Source organism: Palaemon carinicauda, chromosome 30 (assembly GCF_036898095.1).
Source record: "Palaemon carinicauda isolate YSFRI2023 chromosome 30, ASM3689809v2, whole genome shotgun sequence".
Lineage (NCBI taxonomy): Eukaryota > Metazoa > Arthropoda > Malacostraca > Decapoda > Palaemonidae > Palaemon > Palaemon carinicauda.
In genome coordinates, this window is record NC_090754.1 from 77,437,351 (window position 1) to 77,461,641 (window position 24,291).

Sequence of the window (24,291 nt, forward strand, 5' to 3'; positions counted from 1 at the left end):
GATAGTTTCCCTTTATACTGTAGAAGCTTTCTTGGCAAGTTGATTGGCTTTCGCGGCTTTATTCTTATAAGTACTCGGGGATGATGATAACTACAAGACAGTATACGATTGCTGAGTGATGTCTTCGCGTTTTAAAGACTCTATCGCAGGCTGTGTGCAATAGCCGAGAATCTTTAGTAGAAAATATCTTATATGAGAGTATAAACTACATATCATGACGAAAATTATGACAAATATGTGTGAAATTTATATAAAGTTGCTTGGGTATTATATGATTTACTTTGTATCATTAATTATGGAAATGATAGCTTTGATTACAATGAAGAAATAAGATTACCTTGACCTTTGATACTTTTTCTTTGTCTGGTCCTATTTTTTTTTCTTTTTTTTAGAGAGACTGTCCATGAGAATAGTTACAGATGGTTTCAAACTATTAGAACCCAGATACATGTTTACTGTAGGCTCTACAGCCTTTAAATATGCAGTCCCTAGACTATACAATAAGTTCCCACAAGACATCCGAATAACTGAAGATATTAAGGCTTTCAAGAGAAAACTGAAGACTTTATTATTCTGCGAACGTTTGACAGTGATGATCAAACAGAAAGCGAACAATACTCATTGTGGAATGTTAAATACTCCCGAATGAACATCATAAAATGACCGTGGAGGTCCTGTAGAGAGTATGGTTCCCCTGCTGTACAGGACTACATAGGCAGCCCATAAAGTACAATATGTTGTGGCAAAACTTGTCACGGGTAAACACCACGATCCTTCGAACTTGCTTACCACATGTAGATCGAGGAGCAGTTGCTACCCCACGATCAAAGGGGAATCGCTAAGTATACATAACCCTATATATTATATTTTCCCTCAGTTCTCGCTTTCTTTGTCATCTTGTTGTCCAATGTTTTCCAACTTTTACGTCATAACGTGATTATAGCCCTCATCCACGCATGTTGTACTAGGGCACTGAAAGGCCTGCTAGGTCCCAGCCCCGAGCTACATGGCCCTATTTATGTAATCCCATTCAATCCACATAGTCTACCAAGGGTTTAATATCAATCCTATTACAACCTATTATATCTATTATTTATTTACTTTTATTCTACAAACCTTTATTTTTCACTGATTATGAGAAAGGATATTGGGAGTTAAATAGTAGGACAGGATTAGAAATGAAACTATAAGAGAGATTACTCGAGGCTCATATGTGGATGAGATCATGATGAGTGGTAGATGGAGATGACTTGGGCATGCTCTTCGCACTCCCCAAGAGAGATTAGTTCACCAAACGTTCAGCTGGGCTTCACAAGGCACTAGAAGAGTTGGAACACCCAGGCCTACGTAGCTGAAGACTATGAATCGCGAAGTAGAAAATGATGCATGGAGACGTATTGATTTAAAAGATCAAGATACAGACGACTGGCGAAATCTAACGGAGGCCCTTTGCGTCAATGGGCGTAGGATGAGATGATGATAAATATTTGGCATATGAATGCAAACCGCGTGCAATTTTCATACATCCCTTCATTACTCTACTCAACTCACTTCTTGAAGTCAGTCTGAACTGTGACGCGACTTTGACGCTAACTAGGTAAGATTAACGACAACGTACATAGCACCATAACAACATCATGTTTTCCAGCCCTCCTATATTTCGTGGAAATTTTGAACACACGTGATAATCAATGCCAGCAATACCAAGTTTTATACTGGAATTCCTTATTTTATTTCATCTCCAATAGTTGGCGTTATTACCTCCGCCAACGAAGTTATGAGGTTATGTTATACCCCCTGTTTGTGTGTTTGTTAGTGGACAGCATCCTGGCCACAATTTGAATCTTAGAGTAAATGAAACTTTCAGGGATTAACTGTTATGTAAAAAGTTGGAAATTATTAAGTTTTGGAAGGTCAAGGTCAAAGGTTAAGGTCACGATCAAGCAAAATGTCTAATTTACGTAATCAGCCAAAGTTTGGACATTGCTGTCACAAAGAATTCAAACTTATGTTATATTTGAGTGTATGAAAATCCATGCCAATTAATAATTGTTAAGGTCGAAGGTCAGGGTAGAGTCCAAGGTCAAGGTTAAGTAAATCGTCAAATTCCGGTCATCAACCATAAAACCATAATTTAATAGTAAGTAATGAAACTTGCAAGGATTTTAAAATGCTATGTAAAGAGCTGTAAATGATTAAATTTTGGAAGGTCAAAGGTCAAGGTCACGGACGAGCAGAACGTCCATATCAAGTAATCAGACATAAGTTTGGACATCGTTGTCACAGATATTTCAAACTTGGTTCATATTTGAGTGTATGAAAATCCACGCCAATTAGTACTCGTTAAGGTCGAAGGTCAAGGTAGAGTTAAAGGTCAAAATAGTTTAAGGTCAAATAAATGATAAAATTCCGGTCATCAACCATACAGTCATAATTTCAATAGTTAAGTAGTGAAACTTGCTGGGTTTTTAAACTGTTATGTAAAGAGCTGGTAATTAATAAATGTTGGAAGGTCAAGTTCACGGACGAGCAGAACGTCTGTATCATATAATAAGTCATAAGTTTGGACATTTGTTGTCACTGAGACTTCAAACTTGGTTCATATTTGAGTGTATCAAAATCCACGCCAATTAATACATGTAAGGCTGCCCATTCACTAGCGACTTGATTGAGAGATTAGATTGTAGTGGGCCGGGCTTTTAAATTGTACAAGTGAGCACTCGCGCTACGATCAGATCTTCGAAAACATGTCATTTCAGTCTCAGCAGTAAAGCAGTTAACACCTATGGCGGAACTGCTCCATGATAATGACCTTTATGCTATTGCTTTTATGACTTGTAAATATATGACTTTAGAAAAAGAGCAGACAAGAAGAGATTTTGGACTAAAGGATGGCTAGAGAAAGGTTTGTTCTCATTCAAATTTACTGGAGGAGTTGAAACTGTACCCTGATGATTTGTCTAATTATCTTCGAATGGATATGGACACTCATCATGAATTACTTAATACAGTAGCACCTTTTATACAGAGGCAGGACGCGTGCACGAGGAAGGCAAATAATTCCAGAAACCTGTCAAGCCACATGGCCTTACTAAAGAGGGAATATATGAAGGTAAACAAATTTTCTAAACTTTATTGCACAAATATAATAGTATTATTCTATTCAATAACATGTACACATGTAGTAATCACTACACCAAAAGATGCAGGCTCTTAATTTTATAAATTATAAAGGGTTTCATAGCCTAATATTTAATGGCAGTCGTCAATACAAAAGCCAAATTTAGCATGCGTGATTTTGGAACGAATGGCGGAATATATGATGGAGGTGTTATTGAAAACAATATTTGGTCAAAAATTATCAGAAGGTAGTCTTTCAATACTCCATGCTGCCTCTCCATCATCCTCATCAGAACCTTTACCTTTTGTTTTCATAGGATAAATGATTTTTTTTTATCCTTACGTTCAAAACGATCTAAATCAAAATGAACAGAAAAGGATATTCAACTATGGACTTTGCACAGCTCGCAGAATATTAGAGTGTGCATTCGGAAGACTGAAAGCAGTTTTTCGAATATTTTCAGCTCCATTTAATTCAAAATTAGAAAATACAGAGAAAATTTTGATGTCATAATGTCATATTGTTTGTTGCACAATTATCTTCAGATGTGTCGATGGATTTACCCTCTGATTATCATGCACAATTATTACCTGACGTAAATGGACATGACACCAGAGATGCAACGAAAGTTCGAGAAATGTTTATGAAATATTTCAATGGTTAAGGTGCAGTACACTGGCAATTAGAGAGGTTTGAAATATTTCTGGTATCTGAACATTATAATGATTGCTGTTTTATGGGTTATGAATGATAAATATTAGATATTTCAAAATAAATTTGTACATATGGGTTGCCTTTAAAAATTTAGTTTCATTTCTATATGGAACTATTATATATTACATGGGTAAAGTTAATATGTTCTTTTCATGAAATACAATAGTGCAATATATATTAGTTTCGCTTACCACTTGCACATTAGACACAGGTGTTTCTGATTCTTTTATAAATGATAGAATATCATAATACCATAGAGTTGGTTCATACACCTCATCAGTTCCTGTGCCAGATTTCTTGGAGGCTTCAACATCTTTTAGTTTCTTTCAAAACACAGTGAGCATATTGTTGAGCTTTTTTAGTCACCATGTCTTTATTTGCTTCTGGACACTTTTCCTTAAGTTTTTCTATCAGAACTTCATAAGCCTTGTTTTTTAGCGTTTCTATCTGAATGCATTTTGCTTTTTACATTCCTTAGGAATGGATGACACATAAATCTCAATAAATTCTCTACCCCCCCCCCCCCAAAAAAAAAAAAAAAAAAAAAAAACTAGTCCACACAAATCTCAGACATTATGTTTCCACTACAATTTTTTCCCTCGAAAGAAACAAAATAATGAGGCTTTTGATATAGGGACTGATCAGTTTCACTAACCCAGCCACAAACAAGCAGTTCCAGTCGGGGCAAATTACATTTGTCTGTAAATGAGGTCCTTTAGATCTGAACGAACAATCGATTGTAGCAATTAGACCATACAACCAGATTGGAGGATCAAAATGAACACTCACACAACGATATTCTGAAACTCCGCCCACTTTGATCTAATCTCACAGATTCAGTCGCTAGTGAATGGGCAGCCTTAAGTTCAAAAGTCAAGGTCGAGAAATAAGCCGTCACGGCTGAGGTCTGCACTCTACTGAGTGCCCCTCTAGCTTTAATTAGGGTTGTAGTCCTCCTCATAACCGAGCTCACTCAAACACTTTTATCTTGTTATCTTCGATTTACTTTGTCCATCCATATTCATCTCGCTTTTTCATAAAAAAAAAAAAAAAATAGAATACGTTATTCATCTATGATCGTTCCGGTCTCGCTTCCAGCCATCACGACCCCAATAATTGAAAGAGTGGTATGCGTAACAATTGTGATCAGGTTACGTTTTCCCCCCTTTTTTTAACAGCGTCCCTTGAGGGTGGTAATGGGATACCACAATACTGTTTGACCTATTGTATTTTTGTTTTCATAGCAAATAATCAATAAGAGTTTTCAACGATTCTCTTATTTTATCAACCAGCATTACTAACTTACTAGCACTTGTATATTTTTCTTTCTTGAAGGTAAATTGTATCTTATTTCTCTTATTGTTTTTAGAAGTTTTCATAGCTTATATATGCAAGATTTATTTTAATGTTACTGTTCTTTAAGTATCTTTTGTTAGTTGTTCATTACTTCTCTTGTATTGTCTATTTCCTTATTTCATTTCCTCATTCAAGAGAGCAGGCAGGCCTTAGAAGCAGGTATTCAACAACTGATCATATCCACGTAATTAACCAACTATGGAAAAATCAACAAAGTACGACAAAACACTATGTATAGCTTTTATAGACTATGAGAAAGTTTTTAATTCCGTCAAAACTTCAGGAGTAATGAAAGCATTTAAAAAACAAGGAATAGATGAATCTTATGTTAGAACATTTAAAGACATCTATACGGGGAAGTACAACAATTCTAAAATTACAAAAAGATAAGGAGAAAATTCCAATTAAAAAGGAAGATAGACAGAGATCCCATCTTTTCTCAATTTTTCACAGCATGCCTAGAAGAAGTTTTTAAGAATTTAGATTAATGAATACCTTAACATCTTAATTAAGATTTGCAGATGACATAGATCTGTTTAGCTAATCATGGGAGGAATTGGAAAAGATGGTAGATTATTTGAAAAAAGAAAGCAGAAATGTAGGATTGAAAATTAATATGAGTAAAAGTAAGATAATGTTTAATAAAAATACAGGTTCAACAAATAAAGGTTATGGACGAACCTCTAGGATAATCATTGGATGGAGAGCTTTAGGTAAACAAAATGAAATTATGAAAAGTAGAATGCCATTTTCTTTAAAAAGAAAAGTATTTAATCAGATGTTCCTACCAATGTTAACTTATGCATAAAAACTTAGAGCCTTACTAAATCCTTTGAACATAAGCTACTTACAACTCAAAGAGCTATGGAAAGAATATTGATGGGGATAACACTAAGACAGAAAGGGATTAACGTGGATACAAGAGATGTAGAGGATATTCTAACAACAAGTAAGAAAAAGAAATTGACATGGGTAGGATATATAATGAGAATGACAGCTAATAGATGGGCAAAGAAATAACAGGATGGGTCCCTAGAGGTTGCAAAATATGCAGGGGAAATAGGAAAACGAGATGTATTGGCGAATATATATATATATATATATATATATATATATATATATATATATATATATATATATATATATATATATATATATATATATATATATAATGTGTGTAAGAGAGAGAGAGTGAGAGAGAATATGGAAGTCATGACAGCTGACACGTGATTAGCTTATGAATCACAAATCATAGCCACGAATGGAAAAGTTAGTATTTTAAGTCATATTGGTGACGTCATCAGACTCACAATAAGAATGAGAATAAATATAGAGATATATTTATACTGGAGAGCGGGATCCTGATATAGTGAAAACTTAAATATATTCCCTTGACTAACAATCGAAATGACCTGTCTGGTATTTGTTATCCTTATGAGTTATCATTATTAACCAATACCATATTATTCAACTCGTTTGTGTGTTAAGACGTGTGAATTTAGTATGAATGAGGATTTCTATGGACAAGTGTATGGTATATCTATGGATAATTGTTGCTCCATTCATGAAATTTATTGTAGAAAAGGAAGAGAATAATAATATCCTGTTTTTAGACCGCTAACCAATAACTTATCCTACATACATTTCTATTCAAGCCATTCTATAATCGTACTGTATTAATTTTACTTATGTGCCTCAGGATATAAAGAATTTGTAACCCTGAGTACATAGAAGAACAGTTTGCAAAAAATTAAGAAATTACCACAAATATCTTCTATCCTAAATATTTTAGGAAGTCAGGAATAGGCTTAAGAAAAAAAAAAGGTTATACTATAGTGTTCAGTCAGAGAAAGGGTAAAGAATAACATACTTTAACTCGTTCATGAATGTTTTTGAATGGCATAGCGCCAGAACTCTTTTACTAGATAGGAGGATGGCGTTTAGATATAGTTGCTCATTGAAAAGCATGATGATTAAAAACTGCCCTGGAAAGGACAATAATGTGATATATATTATACCATGTGAAGAATCTACCTTGTTTTATGCCAGCCAAAGATGTATACGCGGGTTTACATGGTCGAACGGTTCGTCAAACGCAGTTCGACAGACAAGTGTTTGAAGTGATGTACGAACGTGTGAACGGGGTATTTGATTGTCAATAACGTTCGTTGAACAGTTCGAAGAAAGTCTGTTCTCGCCTGACTCGTGGACGTGGCTTCATTGTCCCCAAACCTTATGCATTTGTGGCGGACTCCACCTCTACGAACCGTTTGACAAGTAGGTTCGACAACCGGGTTCGACGAACCGTTCGACCATGTATACCCTGCTTTAGGCATATCTTCCACAACAGACCATGTCTAAAGGGTTCGTTGATAATGTTTTAGCTGCCCATTAGCTTAATTTCATGTCACAGAATTGGTCAGATGTCAAGACGGTATTCCATATCAATGACTTCACCCAGAGAATCTACAGTATATTTATTTTAATCGTGACTGTGATGCTGTCACCTGTGAAATCAAAGTACTAACTCTAAAGGTGCTTTTAGATTGGAGATTAAACTCTCCCGAGAGACGGCTACTCTCGCGCGACATTCTCTACAGCGTGTTTACACTACCAGCAAGTTTTTCTCTCTGAGAGCTGTGAGGGAGTGTCGCCCGCGAGGGAAGGTGTCCGAGAGTCGGGTAAGATTTCTCGCGCATCTATTTACACTGGAGCCAGTGCCAGTCGACAACTAGCGAGGGTTAAGAGAACATGTCTCAAAAGTGCCGTGTTGCTGCTGCATTAATAATTATGAACGAAGTGAAAAAGAAAAGGAAAAGAAGTAAGTGGTCCGAAAATGGATAAGCAGAAGGGGAGAAGATGGAGCACATACAAAATTATTAAGAGAATTGTTTGAGGAAGATACATTGAGCTATAAGAACTCCGTATGTATGAGCCCTGAAGATTTTCACTATTTGTTGGAAATAGTGTCCCCAAAAATTCGCAAGAGAGATACTCAATTAAGAAAAGCAATAACCCCGTCAGAAAGATTAGCAGTCACTCTTAGATTTTTGGTCTCGGGTAAGAATTTATCCCGTTTCATATACTTATACATACTATTATATACATAACCTGTATAAACACGTGACTTTTGTGTGGATGACCGAAATGTTATCGCTGTATATAGAGCTTAGACAGGAGTTACGTTGGAGAACCAACACCACCATAAATGAAGCATTCACCAACTTTATAAAAGATTTTTTTTCTTCTAAATCAAACCTTTTATTTCAGGAGACAGTTATCACTCATTGATGTATCTCTTTTGTATACCTGTGTCTACCATATCAATTATTGTCCCCGAAGTGTGTGAGGAACTGTATACATCCCTGCAAGACTTTCTCAAGGTAAGAAAAAACGTTTCGAGTTAGAATTTAATGTTCTTAAATTGAATAATGAATATAATGCATTTCAGCTGGGCTACAAATAAAATTGTAAAAGAAATCATACAGAAAACATGAATCAAACATCGAAATAATCAAAAACATGCTGAGCCTCATTGCACGTCTAAATGGAGGAGGGGTAGGATTTCTCTCCACAAATGGAGGAGGGGTAGGATTGCTCTCCCCTAAATGGAGGAAGGGTAGGATTGCTCTCCACAAATGGAGGAGGGGTAGGATTGCTCTCCACAAATGGAGGAGGGGTAGGATTGCTCTCCCCTAAATGGAGGAGGGGTAGGATTGCTCTCCACAAATGGAGGAGGGGTAGGATTGCTCTCCACAAATAGAGGAGGGGTAGGATTGCTCTCCCCTAAATGGAGGAGGGGTAGGATTGCTCTCCACAAATGGAGGAGGGGTAGGATTGCTCTTCCCTAAATGGAGGAGGGGTAGGATTGCTCTCCCCTAAATGGAGGAGGGGTAGGATTGCTCTCCACAAATGGAGGAGGGGTAAGATTACTCTCCACAAATGGAGGAGGGGTAAGATTACTCTCCACAAATGGAGGAGGGCTAGGATTGCTCTCCACAAATGGAGGAGGGGTAAGATTACTCTCCACAAATGGAGGAGGGGTAGGATTGCTCTCCCCTAAATGGAGGAGGGGTAGGATTGCTCTCCACAAATGGAGGAGGGGTAGGATTGCTCTTCCCTAAATGGAGGAGGGGTAGGATTGCTCTCCCCTAAATGGAGGAGGGGTAGGATTGCTCTCCACAAATGGAGGAGGGGTAAGATTACTCTCCACAAATGGAGGAGGGCTAGGATTGCTCTCCACAAATGGAGGAGGGCTAGGATTGCTCTCCACAAATGGAGGAGGGGTAGAAGTAGCAGAATAGGAAGAAATAGAGGATGAATATTGTGCATCTTCAAATTCTCCCATTTAAATGATAGCTTTCAAAATGGTTCTTTTCAAGCGTTTTCTATTAGCCTCCGAACGTAATTGCCTCAATTCTGAGGCAGCATAATCTCCGAATGTTGATAAATCATCACTTGGCGTATTAATTATAGCCATTGCCTTAGCTATTGTTTCCTCGTGTGCTGAAGTTTCGGCTCTCCGATTTTTAGTAACAGGTTTCTGTTTGGGGGTTCCTGTTTCCAAATTAATACTTCCAGATTGCTCTTGTTGATTCCTGTTTCCATATTCCGGTTTCCTTTGTTGTACTCCTTCCAATTCGGAGCTAGGCAGTTCCTGAAGAAATAGTTTTTATATAACAGTGTGTAAACACAAAAAAAAAAATGCTGAAGTGAGCAGTAAGTGAGGGAGGGTAGGTTAGGTTAAGAAAGCATAACATATGAATACATAGTAACTAGTGCACGTGTCCGTTAAATTCAAATATTTGAATTAAATATTTAAATTCTAATCATTTATTTAAATTAAATATATTTAATATCTTTTTTAATAATAACACAAATAATCTAGTGCACGTGCCCATTAAATTAAATATGTAAATTTTAAGCATTTATTTAAATTGAATATATTTACTTTACTACTTACTTTTACTTTTAGAGGTTTATTTCTCGCCCTCCATCAAACACTAAAGGTCTGTTCAGGCGGGCCTTGGTGTATGAAAAAATAATTCCTTTCCAGTTAATATTTTGCTCTGTATCGTTATCAGTTATTTCGCTAGCATTTGTATTCAGGCTTAATAGTTTTCAGGTCACTATTATAACACTTTCTAAAAAGATAAGTCTTCAGGTTTTTCTTGAAGGCAGCCACATTTGTGCTATTCTTGACATCGAGTGGAAGGTCGTTAAAGAGTCTCGGTGCAGCATAACTGAACGTTCTTCCTCCTATTGCATGATTCACACTAATTTCGAATAGTCTATGTGGGTCATCTGCATGTCTAACTCTTACAGTGGCGCTGGTAGCTTCAGGGTAGGGGATCAAGCAATCACGAAGATATTTAGGCTTATCACCTGTAAGTGCTTTGTGAGTCAACAAGCAAATTTTAAATTCAATCCTAGCCTTAACAGGTAACCAATGTAGATCAATCAGTGCAGGAGTTATTCTCTCCCGAAATTTAATGCCTTTTATCAGTCTAGCCGCCCGGTTTTGCACATTTTGAAGCTTCCTTAGTAGTGTATTGGGCAATTTGTAGTACAGAGAATTGCAATAATCAAGCCTTGATATTACATGATTCACCACTAAAATTTTTGTACTGCCCTCTGTTAAATATTTTCTAATAAATGCTATGTTTCTCAGGTGATAGTTACACACTTTCACTGTGTTCACAATTTTGTCCTTCATTGACAAATTACAGTCTATCAGTACACCCAAATTTTTCACAACAGGCACAATCCCAACATCAGCATCACCAATTTTTATACTTTGAATTAACTGGTAATTCTTCAAAGCCACCCTTGTGCCAAAAAACATACATTCTGTTTTATCATCATTTAATTTGAGCTTTTTCCTCTGCATCCATGTTTTTATTTCAGTCATTATCTCATCAATTTTCTTCCCTGTATCTTGTGTTGTTGAAATTGAGAGGTAAAACTGAGTATCATCTGCATATAGTTTAAAACCCACTTTTTGTTTTTTCAAGATGTGTGATAGCTCGATAGTATATATGTTGAAGTGTGTGTTTGTGGGTAGAGTTTTTTTTCACATTATTTATGAGCGTGATGGACAGACAGGCGGACAGACACTATGATTATTATAATATAGATTAGCTATTGCTATATAGAGAGGAGTTTTCCTCAAAACATGCAGCTCTAAAATTTGACAATTTATTGAACTAATTATGTCTTTTACAGGTTCCCAATTCAAACGAAGAATGGAACAAAGTTGCAGATGAATTTCAAGGAAAATGGCAATTCCCAAATTGCATGGGAGCAATAGACGGGAAGCATATTGTATTGATACAGCCTCAAAACAGCGGAAGTCTCTACTTCAACTACAAGGAAACAAATAGCCTTGTCATGATGGCATTAGTAGATGCCAATTATAAATTTTTGTACATTGATGTCGGGTGCAATGGACGCATATCAGATGGAGGAGTATTTGCCAATTGTTCATTGTCACAAGCTTTAGAAACAATATCTTAAACGTGCCAAACTGACGTCCTCTGGATTACACCCAAAGCAACAGACAAATACTGTTAGTTGCAATTGGAGATGACGCATTTCCATTAAAAAGGTATTTGATGAAATCTTTTCCTTTCTCCAATCAGCCTGCACCGAATCGTATTTTTAACTACAGGTTGTCAAGAGCGCGCCGTGTTGTGGAAAATGCTTTCGGCTTAATATCTGTCCGATTTCGCATCTTGAGACGGCCGATGGAAGTGGCCCCGAAGCGAGCCAAGACAGTTGTATTATGTATATGTGCCTTACATAATTTTCTGTTATCCAGAAAGGAATTGGCTTGTATTTATGCTTCTGGAAATTTAGAGGATGAAAATGGTGAAACGTTAAGAGAAGATTTGCCACTAAGAACTTTTCATTCTTTGGAACATTAAGGGACAAGAAATTTGTCTGCAGAGGCTAAAGAAATTCGAGAATCTTTCAAGAGCTATTTTATGTCAACAAATGGCAAAGCTCCCTGGCAATATAAATATGTTTAAATTTATCATTAAAAACCAGAAGGACAAATATCCATACATTATGAGCATACAATAATACTGTGGTAAGTTACAATGTTTGTCTGTTTGCTTGGTTTGATTGTGCAAAATTTGAAAATATACAGTGATTAAAAATGCTACTTTTACTTACCAAATTTGCACTGGTCTCGTCTTGGGGTGCGCTGTAACCGACCATGAACTGCAGAGCATCGTAAAACTCCCAGGAGTAGAGAGAAAATCTCGGAGAGTACTTTGCAGCCTGCTTAAGGTGCGATTAGACTGGAGAGTAAACTCTCCCGAGAGACGGCTACTCTCGCGCGACTTTCTCTACAGCGTGTTTATACTACCAGCAAGTTTTTCTCTCCGAGAGCTGTGAGTGAGTGTCGCGAGAGAAAGTGTCTGAGAGTCGGGTAAGATTTCTCGCGCATCTATTTACACTGGAGCCAGTTTCAGTCGACGACTAGCGAGGGTTGAGAGAACATGTCTCAAAAGTACCGTGTTGCTGCTGCATTAATAATTATGAATGAAGTGAAAAAGAAAAGGAAAAGAAGTATGTGGGTCTGAAAATGGATAAGCAAAAGGGGAGAAGATGGAGCACATGCAAAAGTATTAAGAAAATTGTTTGAGGAAGATACATCGAGCTATAAGAACTTCGTATGTTTGGGGGTTCCTGTTTCCAAATTAATACTCTCAGATTGCTCTGGTTGATTCCCGTTTCCAGATCAATTCAGAGCTAGGCAGTTCCTGAAGAAATAAAGTGTTTTATAAAACACTGTGTAAACACAAAAAAAAAATGCTGGAGTGAGCAGTAAGTGAGGGAGGGTAGGTTAGGATAAGAAAGCAATACATATAAATACAAAGTAACTAGTGCATGTGCCCGTTAAATCCAAAAATTTAAATTAAATATCTAAATTTTAATCATTTATTTAAATTAAATGTATTTAATATTTTTATTTTTAATAATTATTACAAATAATCTACTGCACGTTCCCGTTAAATTCAAATATTTAAATTAAATACGTAAATTTTAAGCATTTATTTGAATTAAATATATTGATTAAAATTATTTTTTTTTTCAAATAATAATAACAAATAATCCAGTGCACGTGCTCGTTAAAAATAACGGGTATTGAAGTGTGTGTGAGTTTGTGGGTAGTGTTTTTTTTATTGCTTTTTTAATTTTTTTTCACACATTATTTCTTCAGCTCTACTCCCAATTTTTTTCTTCTTTAATTTTCTAGCTTCAGTACACATTAGACTCCGAAGATTGTGCCATTTCCTTGTAATTTCTTTTTTGCTAATTCCCAAGTTCTCAGCTATTCCTTTAATTTTACTAATTTTCAGCTCTTTGTTTCTGTACCCAGGCAAATTCATATTCCACAGTTCAGGAAATTTCTCGTATTGCTGAATTAATGCAATTGTTTGGTCTTTATTCCACTTTTTGGCACATGTTCTCTCGCGAGAGTAACGAAAACTTTCAGAGATCTGAATATTCACTGGAGAGAGTGGAGAGCAACAACCTAGCTCTACGAGCGTGCTGTCTAGAGTGTTTAGACTGTAGCTTGCGCGAGAGAAGAGAAACACTCTCGAGAGTAGAGAGAAAATCTCGGAGAGTACTCTACAGCCTGTTTACATTCCATAGAACAGCTGTCTGAGAGCAACTTGCGGAAAAAAACTATCCAATCTAAACGCAAAGTCTTTAATCTTATCCTATCGTCTCTCTCTCTCTCTCTCTCTCTCTCTCTCTCTCTCTCTCTCTCTCTCTCTCTCTCTCTCTCTCTCTCTCTCTCTCTCTCTCTCTCTTATATATATATATATATATATATATATATATATATATATATATATATATATATATATATATATATATATATATATATATATATATATATATATATATATATATATATATATATATATATATATATATATATATGTGTGTGTGTGTGTGTGTGTGTGTGTGTGTGTGTATGTGTGTATTATATTTTAACGAATGTGTATATGTGGCAGACGTATAAGTACTTTGTTGACACATTTTTATCGCGCAAAATGTACTGTAGCTTCCCATCCATGTCCGTTGTTTTCATAGAAGATGCCCCTATCTTTCCCATTAAAGTAGTATTGGCTGTAATTTTAGTGGCCTCTAATATTTTCTTATAAGCCCTATTCCTTATCCTTTGTAGTCTCTCTATTTCAGTTTCTATCAAATTTATATTTTGTTCCATACAGAATAGATGGTTATGAAATATTTATTCACAAAACTTTTTTCCTGTTAGTGCTTTATTACAACTTTTCTCTATGACTGAATGAGTTAACTTAGCTAGTTTTTGTGCTTGTTCTATCATTACCCTTTTCCGAGTTTTAAATTTGTTTCTATTATTGTCTAGTTTAATTCTGAAGTATGTTAAATGTTCTGCTACTTTGATTCCTGCTATGTGATCTGGCTTCTCTTTCACGTTGCATATCATAATATTACTATTTCTTTTTCTTTTTTTAATTTCCTACTCACGTTTTCTTCCAGTTCCTACTAAAAGTTGAATGTAGCGCTTTGCATTATCTATATCCTTTGCAGTCACCAAGGCATCGGCGGCAAATAATAATGATCCTATCTCTATCAAAAGATTTCTAAAACCATTTCCTTCCTCTTCTATTTTTTTTCCTTGACTATATACGCAATTATGTTAAAAAGGGAAGTCCATCCTGTGCACCTCTGTTTTATTCCACTCGTAACCTCAATTTATTGTTATATACCTTCCCCTAAGTCAATGTTTGTTATGTCTCCTTGGTAAATGTTTGCGATCGCATTTATAATTTTAGCGTTGATTCTGTATTCTTTTGAAACTTCTATTAATACATCCCTTTTTGCAGGATCGAAGGCTTTACTAAAATCTATAGCAGTAACTATAAAGGTTTTTATTTTTATAGCTCTCTTCTACACAGTACTGTAGTATGAAGATATTGTCTTCTATTCAGCCTCCGCCTGTAAATCCTGCTTGGCACTCATTATCTTCCTCATTCATTCTTATGTGAGTTTCTATTTCCTCTTTTACCAGCATCATGAATATTATATATGAAATATTCAATAGAGCTATAGGTCTGAGGTCTTTTGACATTATTATTATTATTATTACTTGCTAACTAAAACCTTAGTTGAAAAAGCAGGATGCTACAAGCCCATGGGCTACAACAGGGAAAATAGCCCAGTGAGGAAAGGAAACAAGAACAAAATTAATATTTTAAAAAGAGTAACAATGTTGAATTAAATATCTCCTATATAAACTATAAAAACTTTAACAAAACAAGAGGAAGAGAAATAAGATAGAATAGTGTGTCCGAGTGTACCCTCAAGTGAGAGAACTCTCTCCCTCCTATTTCTAATTGGTAAATAGAAGGAAAATGTTTTTCTGGATGGAAGTGAAGTGGGGGCCGATGTGGTAATGTCCCTGACTGGTGAACGCCAGACTGGGGTTCGAGTCCCAATCAGACTCTTTAGTTTCTTTGGTCGCTGCAACCTCACCATCCTTGTGAGCTAAGGATGGGATGTTTGGGGGAGCCTATAGGTCTATCTGTTGAGTCATCAGCAGCCATTGCCTGGTCCTCCTTGGTCCTAGCTTGGGTGGAGAGGGGCTTGGATGCTGATCATATTTATATATGATCAGTCTCTAAAGCATTGTCCTGCTCGATAGGGCAATGTCACTGTCCCTTGCCTCTGCCATTCATGGGTGGGCTTTAAACCGTTAAACGTAGTCTATTAATTTTTTTTTTGTTGCAATCTTTCCCAAACATGGAGCCCTTCACATCTTAAATCTTCATTCTGTAATAGTAACATATGATCATTCATCCAATCTAAAATAATTTCCCCATTCCTATCTAAATTTTGGTAGCCTAAAGATTCTCCATTTCCATTAAAGTCCCCTAATATCATGAATACCTCTCTTTCGTTTAGATTTCTCATAATTTTGTGACATTCTTTTAATTGTTTTGTCCCTATTTTTGTTCTTTACAGCATTTTTTTTTTTTTTGATGGAAAAGGCTAATAATAGTTTAAAGGTATAATTGTATGCACCCCATTTTAGAATGATCCAAACACCTTTAAAACCTACAATGAATCTCTATTGTAATTTCGTGTGATGTCTCTTTAGTGTTGCCCAACAAGGAAAAATAAAAAAGCCACATTGGTATGGTATAGCATAATAAATGGATTTTGATTTTATTAATATATTCAATATTATATAAATTTAAAAACAACGTGAAAACCTTAAGAAAGGCGAAGAAAATACTGTTCTTTTTTAAATACACAAAAGAATCACTACACTACTTGACTGCATCCAGAAATGTGGCGTTGTCGACCTAAACCAGCGAGTTAAGCTAGTTTCCATTATCAAGCCAGCCATAACAGACGACACAAATTTGTAGATATAGTAGTGACGCCGGTATATTAAGTAAAATGTCCGCCCCATACGGTTATATGGGTGGTATGATGAGTAAGTAATCGAGAATTCATTTTGTTAGTTACAAGAAACCTTAAAAGTCAACGAAAATATCCGTGTAACTAGTGAGAAGCCGCCTTTGCCTCCGTCATCTTTACTGTGTGTGGGTGGATGTTTGTTTACATTTTAACATAGCAATAGTCTTTAATAACTAATTTAAAGAATAACTAGACCTAGCTAGGTTTAAACAGGTCTTCATTTATGCATGGATTATATTGCCGACATTACGCTGGTTACCCAGTCAAAGCTAGGATTTTTACGTCTCTGACAAAGCTTAGGTTAGGGGACCAGAAGAAAGCACCACTGGGATAAGGAATTTGTGTTTTACTACAGTTCCGGTCAGAACAACATTTTCTAATAAAATATGATGTTTTTCCTGTAGGAATTTTCCCGTTTTTTTGGAAAATGACATTTATTTTTGGGGTAATAGATAATTAGATATACCAAAATTTGATAAGTAAGAGTAAGGAATCCTGTAGATTAGTTGGCATGATTGGTGCGAAGGGTCAAACTCCCCTCCTAAATGAGCAATGAGCTTGTTCAAGTTGGGAGAAATGTAAGGTTTTAATGTTTTCCAGTGATTGCCCCTTAGTTACGACTTGGGTAGTTAGTTTGGCAGACCAACATTAATTTAGGCCTAAGTTTGTAGGCAGATTAGGCCTTCTGTGTGTATTGGAAATGGAAATTTTCCTTCCCATTTTTAGGTAGTCCATACCCATGGTTGTCGTAAGGCAAAATCCCATACCTAGTCAGGTGTGATTACGGGTACATCGACAGCCAATGTCTCCTTCGCTATAGAAACTGGGTATTACTATACCATTTTTCTGGTCGTTGTAGCCGTGGCCGTCATACTGCAAAACCTCTGCACAAGAACTCTACCTAACCTAAACCTAATCTTCCTCACCTAACCTAACCTACGAGCTGTGTTCTTACCTACTTACCTCCCGGGGCAGTTGATGCCCCCAGCGACCTCCTCCTCTTCCTATCCTGTGTATGCGTCCCAATGGGCTTCACTCCTGGCAAGGTAACACAATCATATATCGTTAAAGAAATTGATCTGTCAAGTAGTAAGAAAGTTTACACTTGTCCCAACGAACTACATTCACCCTATTAATATATGTTAACAGAAACTAGTAGAGCTGTACAGTACTTACATTACTTGATGTCACTGAAATTGGAATCTTTGGAAGTTTTGGTTGCACTCTTTTCTTTCGAAGGGACAGTTTTCTTTATTTTATCGTTGGTTGAGGTGGTTGGGCGCATGTTCTGTGGTACACTATATGCAAAGCAAGTTAATATGACAAAAACATCTTTACAAGCTAGCTTGCGTCCTTCAAAAAACTTCCTTTGTCACAAACTATTTTAACAGCGCCAAAATTATGTGGGCTTGCCGATGTGAGTTCTTTTTTATATAGATAATATGTAAACTCCCTTTAGTGGGTGAAGTTCATAACCCTTGCCAAGTTATAAAAAAAAAAGCACTTGTATTAATCGAACTTTGTTACTCTTGTAGTATAACATTGCCATCTTCCTGTTTCAGCAGCTAAAAATGGGCATCTCTGGAGTATGCTTGGTGTTCCCATTGCTCAGTTGGAATTTGGAAATATTGAATTCTAATTGGATAAAAAAGCCCTTCAGAAATTTCTCTGGTCAAGCGTGGTCCTATTGGGTCATTTCAAATTACAGCACCTGCTGATTGGTTCAGTGTTCTGCTAAAACTTCTCTGATTTGATCAAAATGTCATCTACTGTGAATCCTAGGACTTACGGGAGCAAGAAAGTGTGTCAGGAGGAGGAGCTTGTTCGACTTGGGAATTCAAAGGCAGTTTTGATGATTTCCCAAAAAATTTTATATCTGGTAAATGCACCACTACTGGTGTATTGGCCCCCCACTAATCAACAATATTTAACCACATTGGTTTTTGCTCTGTCGTGGCTCACTTTTCTCTCTGTTAAACATTACATTGCTCCTATGTTCTGGCAAGCGGTACATATTGTGGCAAATGTGTGTAGTGAAGCATGCACCTCTTACCAAAATAGAGTAAGGAGATTATCTTTAATTATTATTACTAGCTTTAAGGCCTGGGGCTCCAATAGGGAAAGTATCCCAGTGAGGAAAGGAAATAGAGAATAAATTTTTATATATGAAAATTATTAATTGAAAAACAAATTATTTTAGTGCTAATGAAGCAAAGATCTTTAAGTGATTAAATAATATAAATGATGAAAAACGATAAATACATTATGTGCTTAATTTAGGCTGAATGACGAATGATACTGCTAGGATTACTTCCTAAAAAATGGGATGGAATTCCCATTTTCAGAGCTAGTGGCAGCTTGGTCCATTGATCTACAAAGGCTCCATCCTCTATCCTCTCTATCCTCAGGGTTTTTCTCAGTTGCTCCTTAGCACTGAAAGCCCTCCAAAGTCCTAGCATTGGACCATGTGACCTAAATTCTTTAAATGAAATCACCCAAGAAAAATGTGGGTCTTTCAACTACTGTACGAAAATGTACCAAATGAGTAAAGGTATTGAACAGTTAGGTTTATTTGTCTAAATTACGAAAGAATCAAGTTCAGGTTCAGGGGGTGGGGTTTGTACAGCTGGTCAGGTTAGAACCTGACCCACTACGTTAGGATAGTTTAGGAAAGGTTACTTAAGATATGTCGTACGTTGCATTACTTCCTGGGATATTCTCTCGCCTAGCATGCACAACGTTTCTGCAGTTTAACAAAATCTAATGAAAAACTGTAATTAAATGGTATGCAGGTGACCAAGAGACATTGAGACTCCCATCCATTCCCGTCAAATAGGTTTTTGATAGGATTGAATACTTGTACAGTACAAAGGTTAAATGATTTAACTGTTACCGTTGCCTTTAGACTACAGTATTAGCACTAGTCTGATAGAATGCAATCTTGGCCGTGGTTAGGTTAAGGAGATTTTATGCAAGATACAAAGTGACTACATTATTATTACTATGTTATGACCTTGTTGCGCTTTATTTTTGTAATATTTGTGATTAGAAAGTTCTGAATCTTTTAATTTTGTGGGATTTAAGCCCATTTAAGGCTAAGCCTATATTTCATGTCACATACTTGTATGTAAACCAGTTATTTTACTGACTGCATATTTCTGTATGTTCTGACACTATACAGTATAAAGACCATTACGCTCTTTACAGTGGAGATATATTTCGGCAATAGCTGATACTATCCGTTAAGCTTTGTACAAGAATTAATTGCCCACCGCTAGTTAGCGGGGGGTGGGAAGCAGATAAATAGAACGACCATCCCGCTCACACCTGCATTAGTGTCAAACCGGCACTTTTTATTTTGGCTTGGTGGAGTAAGGATGTTGTCTTGCTCCCCCGTTTAAAACCGAATAAAAATTCCCCTACAAAACTGGCCTAAAAGCTAAAAAACTTTCCTTTTATCCTTTTTCTCTTTTAGGTGTCTGCTTGTGGGGATCAATACCCATGGGGTATATCCCAGCATTAAAGGGCGCCGTTGTGTTACTTTCATGTTGTCGGTGGAAACTAATCCTCACAGTCTCTCTGCCCTGCGTGTTGGCATCTCCATGCGGCAAGTGTTGGGAATGGTCGCCTCCCGGTGTACGAGGTTTATCAAGCGACGGAAGAAGGCGGCTAAGAGGGATTCTTTCCTTCGGGGTCCTCCTCAAAAGAGCAGAAACCTCGCCATCTGACTCTGTTGGCTCGTTCTTGCCATTCTGACTCTGCTCGGTCGGCTTCCTCTAGGAATACTGTATTGGGTTATATGTGAAGCTTTGATTGATATTAGTGATTTATTCATTTAAACTTCTTAATCCTTTCTTATTTCACATTAGATGTTATTGTATGAAAATGGTACGATTTATCTTATAGGTTGAAATGATACCAAATGGTGTGAGTACGGGTATGTTTGATTAATTTGTATTATATAGCGCTGAATGGCCTTTGATGCCCCAGTACTCTGCTCGAGGCCTAAATTTTATAATCTATCCAATCGTTCAGTATATAGTAACCATAACACAAGAATTGTGAACATATAAATGAACAGACAGAAATATGATGAAGATAACTAAGAGAAACACGATATACACTTTTTGAGGACACGGTTGAAAGAGAAAAGTTACATTCTTTTTCAGCCTTGATGAAAGAAAAAGGTTCATGTGAAGTTTGTGAGAGACTTCTATGAATATTTTTAACTCGAATTCTGGACGAAAATTTACTTATGCTGATAAGAAAAGGGTTACAGAAGTCACTGGATGTGCTTAAATACAGGTATAAGAAAAGGAAATTTTAATTATAAGAATTTTAACCAAAAATTAATTTGAAACGTGACGTACAGACATTGTCCTAGCTGAGAGTACTGTACAATGATCTGAATTTCCAAAATTCTAAGTAGGGATCGAAAGTTGCGCCCTTTAATTCACAAATGAAATCTATGGGAGATATGAGACAAATTCGCAAACAAAACATTCCCATGCCTAATGTGATTACCATAGAACACCATAAATGGCATGTCCAACCATAATACACTGTACTGAGGAAAGAGGGAACTTTAATTTTCTAATTATAGACATTGATAGGAATGATCTTCTTGAAGGTGGACCCCAGTTAACTATTAAAATAATGAATATTATTATTCAAATTCTATGTTTGCTTGAATTGAAATCAATGGGTAAGCAGTACTAAGCTGATATGTTAGGGGTTTGTTTATTGCGATGATTGTCTTCTTGTATCTTGAATAAGCATATATTTAATTTTGTGCCTCTGAAAAAAATTGAGTAGAAATGTTTAAATCTGCTATTAGTTTTATACTATAACCTATGCAGTGAAAGGAAGTACAGTATGGTATATCAACCATGTTTGAAAGGTTTACTGGTTGAATAATTAGACAGGGTATTTAAGAAAAAAAATAATCTGTTTACCTGCTCTGCAAGGGAAATATTTAGATTTTCGTGCATGTTTAACATATTTTTAGATGGAACATGGTTACAGTATACAGTATTATTCCAGTTAATTTTGTTTTAAACAAAATTTATGGGAGAAACCACTTGAATGGTATCCCCATTATCTTGACTACTAAATTAAAGTTTTATGAATATTTATACAGAATGATAAAATCATCACTAAGCTTTTGCTGTAAAGGTAGTTGGAAGGGATATTGCAGTCACCATAAATCAAAAGTTGGAAAGTATAGTTAGTCATTTTTTTGTTATGTAATTTGGCTCAGTCATACTGTATAGTGATGAATTTTGAAGATGAAATTTTATATGGGGATTTTAATATATATTGCTGTAGAGGGTTGCCATTATGCTATAAGTGCATGTGTATCGTTTGGGAAATTGTGTATTGTGATGGTTTTTAATATTTTTATCATTGCAAGCCAATTTGCAATCTTAGATGTTTAAGCAGATTGTGACAAGCTTAATCAGCCAAGTACTGAAGTATAAAGAATATAGATAATCCTACTAGTGAAATTTTCTAATTATAGTCCTGTGTTAAGAAAGGAAACACATGAAAACCTGAGCTTGCCATATTTTTTTTACCAGGGGAAGCATCCAGCTGTTTCCTCTTATTAGGAACTTTTCATAATTGTAGTTAAATTGTTCAAAGTATTTTCTTGTACTTTATTAATTTCATCCTCCTTGATAAAAGACTCAGAATAACAAACATGTACTTTATTAAATTTTACCCTTCTTGATAAAAGCCTAAGAATAACAAACATGTAGTTTATTAGATTCCATCCTTCTTTATTAAAGACTAAAAATAACACTCACATACTTTATTAGATTACATCCTTCTTGATAAAAGGCTAAGAATAACAAACACTTACTTTATTAGATTTCATCCTTCTTGATAAAAGACTAAAAATAACACTCACTCATGTAGATTCTATTGTTGCTTTCATGCAAATAGGGTTTTGTTCCTGATGAAAATTTCATGCACCATTTATTGTGTATGGAAGTGCAGTACAGTTAGCTTAAGAGGAAGTACATCAGGTGTGTCTGAGTGTAGTGTATCACATTGCCTCTCTTTGGTTCGATTGAAATTACCTGTTGTCTCTTCATTGTTATGCAAATGAGAGGAATTGCAAATCATAGGGGCTGAATACATAGGGGGCATATTACAAAGCTGTACATTTTGTAGTAAGGTTGTGTATTTACTGTTAATTATTTAACATATGTTTGAACATCTCTTTTTGTGACAAAATGTATTTATTATCTGATTGATAGTTCATGATTATTTTGTGTAAATATCTACTAGGGACATGAATGGCCCTAATGACACTAGGTCAGTTTACATATTTAGGAAGTAGGGGTGGGAGGAAGTGCATATCCTATTGCTCATGTTTTCAGTGACATTGGCCTACTAACCATGGCCTTACTTTTTATACAATCTCTCTCTCTCTCTCTCTCTCTCTCTCTCTCTCTCTCTCTCTCTCTCTCTCTCTCTCTCTCTCTCTCTCTCTCTCATATGCTATTTTTAGATAATTTCCTGGTTTTCAAAGGCTTTGAAAGTGAAAGTGTTTCTCATTAAGTTTCTTTTAAGCAGAATAAGAAATAAATTTTTGCAAATAGGGTGATTTTCATTTGCACAGAAATTATTTTGGTTTTTTATCTGCACTGTTTTATGTTCTTGGTAAATCTAAAGCAAGAAGTATTAGGGTATCTTCAAATTGGATTAATTATATGGAGTTGATTATGTGTATGTGAATGGCTGAAGTTACTGGAATTATGATGATTCATCTTCCAGAGGTCACTTAATTGGAAATAATTGCAAAGCCATGCGTAATTGGTAGCAAGGTCATAGTCTGAGGTTGATTATATTTGTGGGGGGGGGGGGGGGTGGCAGTTGGGTTTGGTAGGGGAATAATGTTGGTGCCACCATCATGACCCTGCAAGGCTGTTGCAAACCATAGGGATTCATAGCCCGGGGGAAGTAACAGCTTTTAATACTCTCTCTCTTGCTGTTCCTAATCCAGTGTGTGTTGGTGGCTTCTGTGTGTAATTACTTGAAAAAAGATGGGACCTGCCCTCTTTAAATATCTTATGAGGAAGTTATCTCCAAAGTAAACATTGTTGTAGTGGTGATATCAGAAATACTTAGTACTGTGTGTGGGGGTAGAAGAATGGTCTATACTTCAAGTGGTTGAGTTATATAGTTATCCACTTTGATATTTACGTGTTGAGAAGCAAGGAGATTGGTGAAGATTCTGTTCTTATTTATTGTTGTGTGTAAATGTGATAGTTTTGTTTGGATAGTTTGCGTTTAATCATCAGTATTGTGGATCTTTATCATACCAAAAGGATTCCATAGATAGACATGAGTGGGGATGTCATTCGAAATGCTCTTTCCATCATGGAAGAAACTAGCCAGGTCACTGGATACCGCCTTCGATTACGAATGCAGCACATCTTGAAAGATGTTGCTCAGTTGGCTTATGAAAGACCACAGTTTTTTGCTGACGTTCCGCCCCCACCTTTACTTGTAAATGGTGAATATTTTTTTTTCATTACTGTAGTTTTGTATCTTCAATTTGGTTAATATGTTTTTATTACTGTAGTTTTGTCAGT

At 36.0% G+C, this 24,291-nt stretch overlaps 1 protein-coding gene and 1 pseudogene across 3 annotated transcripts in view; both read left to right on the forward strand.

Moving 5' to 3' along the window:
- Positions 1-24,291, forward strand: part of LOC137623305 (ecto-NOX disulfide-thiol exchanger 2) — a 136,314-nt gene that overhangs the window by 11,987 nt on the left and 100,036 nt on the right. For 2 of the 3 annotated variants that reach the window (XM_068354101.1, XM_068354103.1), the window contains exon 1: positions 16,569-16,703. The exons of the other annotated variant lie outside the window; for it this stretch is intronic. In XM_068354101.1, the coding sequence (XP_068210202.1) occupies positions 16,667-16,703 (37 nt within the window). In that variant the 5' untranslated portion in view covers positions 16,569-16,666. Of the gene's footprint in view, positions 1-16,568; positions 16,704-24,291 lie in introns of those variants that run through there. 3 annotated transcript variants of the gene reach the window in all.
- Positions 7,943-12,394, forward strand: LOC137623306 (putative nuclease HARBI1; annotated as a pseudogene).